The 5,992-nt window shown below is 38.5% G+C and overlaps 1 protein-coding gene across 2 annotated transcripts; it reads right to left on the reverse strand.

The window, feature by feature from the left end:
• Positions 1 to 2,901: 2,901 nt before the first annotated feature.
• Positions 2,902 to 5,808, reverse strand: rps16 (ribosomal protein S16). Of its 2 annotated transcripts, XM_020613629.1 has the most exons (6): positions 5,756 to 5,808; positions 5,615 to 5,666; positions 4,922 to 5,023; positions 4,692 to 4,788; positions 4,548 to 4,595; positions 2,902 to 3,088 (listed from the first exon to the last, which is right to left on the reverse strand). In XM_020613629.1, exons 2-6 carry the CDS (start codon positions 5,660 to 5,662, stop codon positions 2,943 to 2,945), a joined length of 441 nt encoding a protein of 146 aa, XP_020469285.1. In that variant the 5' UTR covers positions 5,663 to 5,666; positions 5,756 to 5,808; the 3' UTR covers positions 2,902 to 2,942. The 2 variants fall into 2 exon arrangements, with proteins under 2 accessions (XP_020469285.1, XP_020469286.1); XM_020613630.1 differs by lacking the exon at positions 5,756 to 5,808 and having other exon boundaries at positions 5,611 to 5,675.
• Positions 5,809 to 5,992: the final 184 nt, after the last annotated feature.

The following is a 5,992-nucleotide window of genomic DNA, read 5'->3' on the forward strand; positions in this document are numbered from 1 at the left end:
CATTAGCACCTTTGTGTTCCAAGTCAAATTTTCTTAATTTACCATCACAGCATCTTTCAGTTTTTTAATGAGCTGTAAAGCAGATAATCAGCACTGTAACTGAATTAAACCAGCCGCCTGCCGAGAGAGGAAAACAAGCCAATACAGGTGCCTAAATGTTGCATGTATACTTTTATTTGTTACATTTGGCACTACAAATGACAGTAATCACACACTCCTGTGTTTTTGTATTTTTCATTTCCTGTTGCCATGCACAGATTGTTTTTAAAAAATGAGAGTAATCTGTAACCAGTAACCCTTTTTCATATCAGACAACATTGTAAATGGTCTATAAGTGTTACCAACAGCTTTTACTGGTTATTAACTCATTAATTTATGTTTTATGGAGCAGCTATAAACCACTTTTAAAAGTAACTTTCAGCCTGCCAGATCATCTCTCTTGCTGGCAAGTCATAACTAATGATCAACCGATCTGACTGTTGTCAAGCTACTGAATAAAGGTTATCATGAGTCTGTTTTTTTTAAACTTGTTAATAAACTATAAAGTAAAGCCGTTCATATTGAGAAGTCATTACTGGGGTAAACAACTGATTCTACAGTTACTCAAGCTCATTAGTAATTTGTTTATTGTAATAGGTTCTCACCTACTAATAAGCCATCAGCAAAACGTAATAAAACTTCATTTATACATTTTTATTAAAGTCGGTTTTAAAGGGTTTTTGATCTTCTGTTTCCAGTTATAAATGTTAATAAACAGTTAGTGGACTGCATCCCTTCGATTGGAAGAGTCTCCCTGATAGACTAAAGCACAAAAAAAGACAAAGTAAGTTTGATACTGGAAGAGAATAAACCCCACACAAAAGGATTTATATAATGGTTATTACCTGAGTTATAGAAAACAATAACAAAAAAGTCAAATATAATTAGTTAAACTGATCATTTATTTTGAAGTACAGGCTGCTGTTTGAATGATTGAATTTACTGCAGTTTATTTTTCCATTTGCAGTTAACCTAAGGCATGACAAACACCGCCATCACAGAGATCACACACAATCCTGTCACATCTTCTTACTTGCTCTGCCTCCGTCCCTAGCAGCTTGCTGCATTATCCGCTCTGGTTTCATCTCTGTTGGCAGTCGTTGCTTCATGCTGTAGAAAACAGCCATTTCCACAGGCGCAGAATGTCACCGATGTAGCACCATGGACCTTAGAGGTGAGGCGGTAGGCAGGGGCAGAATATAAACAGTAGTAAACAACAGTAGCAGCGGGGAGTGGGCTTTCCTGCTGTGTTGATTATTGGAGGGCTGTAAACAGTCCTGATCCCCCCCCGGGAGTTCACCGAGCGGGAACGGCTGCTGCCAGCTGCCCACAGAGAGGCCAACAGCATCTGGGCCTCAGCTCACCTCATCATGCTCCTGTTGTTGTGGTGGAGTGGTGTGTTTGTGCATCAGCACTGACAGGGGAAAGCAGTTAGCAGTACCGAACAATCATCCAAAAATGAGGGGCGAACGCTGTAATTTGATATAAGAATGTGGACCTGGACATAAACAAGAGGCAGTAGAGTTGTGTATCCAAGATATTCTTATTAGGGTTGAAAAATAAAAATAATAATAATGATGAACTGGGATCTGAATCAGCAGAGAGGCTGGTTTCATGATATACTTTCACATCCCTGAAAATGGTTGATTGAAAAAGCATCTGTTAAATCAGCAGTGGAACACCCTGCTTGTTTACCATGTCTAATTTTTAATAATGAAGTCAGCGTATGCATTAGTGTTTCTCTGTGCAGTATATTGTTAAGAGATTTCACAGCAAACTTAGCTTGAGTACCCTTGGTAGACTGAAAATGATTCATCCAAGCAAGATTTATATGCCTTGCAAAGGCATTTAAGGAATAATTTGATGTACTTGGTAATCATATATTTATTTATCTGTAGGACTATGACACTCATTCTGATATGGCAGCAAGCCAGTGGAACATTTTTAATGGATGCTAGTGAGGGAAGGTTTGCACTGTTCATTTGCCAGTCTTACAGCTCCCTCTGCTGGTGGGTGCAGCAATAAAAACAAAAACTATAAGCAACACAATCTTCAAAACAGACTGCTTGAGTCATGCAACTACAATTAAAGTGATTTGTATTCTCTAATTATGCACTGTTATTATTAACTATAAGAAGACATGTCACAGTAGGAAAAATATGGGTGTAAGCAATAAGATGAATGATGGCTGAAGCTGCTTCAGGTTCCGGGCCCTGTGTTGTGCATGCTGGCTCACCATCAGCCAGCCTGTCATGACTTTCTGGGACACTTAATTAGCAATGAACTATAGTCAGTGTGATAAGCAACACCTGTGCTTTTCTCACAGTGACAAGTGCAAATGTCTGCTGCAAAAAGGGTCTGTAAATGTTACGAGCATGTCCTTGGTTAGAAGAAATTCACTGTGGAAAAACAAATTCATGAAATAAACATTTTATGAATTTGAAGTGAAACCTTCTACTACTTCCTATAAAAATGCAAATCTCTTAGTTTAATGCACAACCAATGAATCTTAGCACAGGGTAGTCTACAGGAGATTAAGGTAACTGCTGTCACCAGTGTTTTAGTTAGCTGTGACCTCCTGTGGTCATATTCAAACTTCATTTTTTAATAATCTCTCACATAACTTCCTCAGGTCACTTTATTGTAAACAATGTTCAATTCTCATCATTCATGACATCATGCTCAAAAAGTGTACCTTCCTGGCATCTGCACATAATTTTGCTTTTATCAAGAAAAGTAACTATTGTATTGTACTTGCTGAAGACAGTAATTTCAACTCTACAAACACCCCTTCTTGAAAAGTAAGAGGTTTTAAGTAAGTCATCTGTACAGACATGTGACTAAAAACAAAGACAAATTAGATTGTTTGTTCCTCCAATTTATTATGAAAATGTACAGAGCAATTAACGGTAGGACTTCTGGTAGCGGGCGCGAGCTCCAGGTCCACCGAACTTCTTGGACTCGCAGCGACGTGGATCAGCAACCAGCAGGGTCCTGTCGTACTGGATCAGGATGTCCTTGATCTCCTTTTTGGAGGCCTCGTCCACATCTGCAAGACAAAAATAAGTGTCTCATACTGTGCACAAGCCTGTTGCTCCAAAAAAATTCAAAGCCTGCCATCAATCTGTTATTAAGTGTCTCTGACAAGGTAATTTCACCAAAAACAAGGGCTCAGTAACCAAAATCTACAAAATAGGACGAGATTCCATACTACAGTAGCAGAGACCACCGCTGCAAAACGTACATAGCGGAAACACTGACGTAATAACCATTTCATATACCTGGCATTGGATCATTTAGTTGAAAGATTTACAGCAAGCAGATCACAAAATACATTACAGGCTGTTTTCATACTTGGCCCCTTTTAAATGACCTGAAATCAGCCCTCTTTAAAGTGGACCAAAAAAAGGGACTTGGTTCTTATTGTGTTCACACTGTGAATACATTTATTAAGCTGATACTTGACTCCTATCAGATGTTTTTGTTATTTTTTTTTTTAATAATTAGGAAGAGTGTTAACATTGCTTAATTTCCTATTTTCTCATATTTACTCTTAACATTCTTGAGTAGCAAATTGCAACAGCATTGCTTTGAACAAACCACTAGACGATAATGTGATTATTGTAATGTTAAAAAAAAACTTAACTGAACACAAGACTTTGACAGTATTTTTACTGCGCGGTGCCTCCAAGGCCCCGCATCATTATATCTGCCGCTGCTCTGAGTGCTCTCAAGTGAAACTGAACTTCTGAACGACAGCTGACATGATGCTTTGACCACTGCAGATTGAATTTATGAACAGACCCAAAACAATCAGCTAGTTAATGGTTATTTTAGTCATTAACCCATATTCATATAATTTAGTTAACTGCTTAAATGAACAACATACACGGGCAAGGAGAAAAACTACAAGCTTGTCAGTGGAAAACTGCATTTCTCCTTCATGGACTTTCGCCAGGTATTTCAACAAATTGCTGGTATTTCTGCATTATATTGTGTTCTTGTTGTATTTTTATCTGCTCCCTCACTTGCTGCTACAAAGTGCCTTAGATTTAGGATAATCACCTTTATTAGCCATGTATGTTACACACAAGGAATTCGTTTTTGGTTACTGCCTATTTAGATTTGTGTTATTGCTCATCTACTTTATATTTCACTTGTATTTTGTGGCATTTATGTGGACAGCAACGTAAGAATTTCATTGTACAGGGAAACACATTTCCTATCTGTGCATATGACAAATAAACACTTTAACCTTCTGCCCTTACATGTAAAAGACTAGAAGCGAACCTGAAGCACTTTGTGTTCACAATGCACAGATTAGGTGAACTTGAAAAGAACTGAACTGAGACCCCCCTCAGGAGGGGTCTCAGTTATTTTGGAGTATTCACATTTATGCAAAAATTTCTGACTAATTGCTCCGAGTTAATTTTGAGGGCTGAAAGGGAACAAGTGTGAAAACACCCAAAGTGTGATGGATCTGCACTAAACCAAATTTTAATACTTACACTTCTGGTAGTATGCGACCAGGGCTTTGGAGATGGCCTGACGGATAGCTGAAAGAAAAAATGTTTAAGTAGTGACTGGAGCATCCTTTCAAACCAACATATAAGGTAAGACCCAACTCAAGGAAAGAAATTATTGCTGTTTACCATAGATCTGTGCTACATGTCCACCACCCTTCACTCGGACTCTGATGTCAACTCCAGCAAAACGCTCCTTTCCCAAAAGCAGCACTGGCTCCAATAGCTAAAAGGGAGCACAAAGTTGAAATCACCTTATGGTTGTTGATTTTCTTAGAAGAAAATTTGATGCAAAGTCTGTTTGATCACATGATTATATGAAAAAATCCCTGCCTCTCCCTTCCCTGATGTGGACTTACCTTGTACTGGAGAGTAGCAGGCTCCACCATCTCCAGGGGCCTGCCATTTACCTTGATCAGGCCATTCCCCCTCTTGCAGTGAGCAACTGCAGTGGCAGTTTTCTATGACAGAAACATCATCATCATCAGAAATAGGTAAATAATAAATATACTTCAGCTTACATATACACACTAAGTAAAACAAATACCCCTGCATCACACAATATTTGTTTATTGTAAATAACTTTAGTCATTTCTTGGGACACGTGAGAGATCCAAGTGATTGATAGTTTCTATGGTTTAAAAAAAACATGTACGTGCGATTGTGTGACGAGACGTGAGCTAACATTAACGCCGTCATTCTCTAAAAAGACATACAAAAACAGTAGTACGTTAGATTAGCCACAGCTAGCAACCGGGCTAGCTACGTAGAAACCAATGTTAACATTCAACTAAACCAACCGGTGCCTAACCCAGAAAGTCTATCAGGAGATTTGCAATCACGCATGATAACAAAAAAGTCGGTTTAATAGCCTTATCACATTTTAACTTGTCCCATAAAGTTTTATGTCTTGTTTCAGGCCTACATAACAGCTTAATCATTGGGTTATATCAGTGTAACCACCACTTCAAGTTAGCTCGTTTAGCTAACGTGCGCTAGGAAGACAGGCCAGCCACAACACCACGTGAGATAAATTCTCAAAACTTACTTACTTTACGTCCAAAAACCTGGACTGATTGCAGGGGACCTTTAGCTGGCATGTTTCTGAAACACACACGAACCAAAGGTTACACTGGAAAATAGTTAATAAGTATAATTTATCCTTGTTTTTTGGATCTAGCTGAATAACATACCGTCTTCAGCTAGGGTGCAGTACAGAGAGAACGAAGGGGTTTCAAAAGCCGAACATCAGGGGCTATTGCACGACACTTCAGATATGCTTTGTGATCTTATTTGCGACAGTTGTTCTCGCTTTACCTCTATTTTACGTTTGCGCTTTCTGTTCTCAGAAACTTTGCAGTTATTAATATAAATAGCTATTTAGAATAGGAACATTTTGCAAAAAAAAAAAAAAAAATCACCATTCGTTC

This window comes from Monopterus albus, unplaced genomic scaffold (genome assembly GCF_001952655.1).
Source record: "Monopterus albus unplaced genomic scaffold, M_albus_1.0 scaffold136.1, whole genome shotgun sequence".
Taxonomy (NCBI): domain Eukaryota; kingdom Metazoa; phylum Chordata; class Actinopteri; order Synbranchiformes; family Synbranchidae; genus Monopterus; species Monopterus albus.

Excerpts from the sequence above, each read along its gene's own strand:
- rps16 (XM_020613629.1), bottom strand. The coding sequence starts at position 5,662 with ATGCCAGCTAAAGGTCCCCTGCAATCAGTCCAGGTTTTTGGACGTAAA. Across the intron at positions 4,789-4,921 it reads CTGCTACTCTCCAGTACAAG|CTATTGGAGCCAGTGCTGCT; the intron begins GTAAGTCCACAT and ends GCTCCCTTTTAG. Across the intron at positions 3,089-4,547 it reads GGTCGCATACTACCAGAAGT|ATGTGGACGAGGCCTCCAAA; the intron begins GTAAGTATTAAA and ends TTTGTCTTGCAG.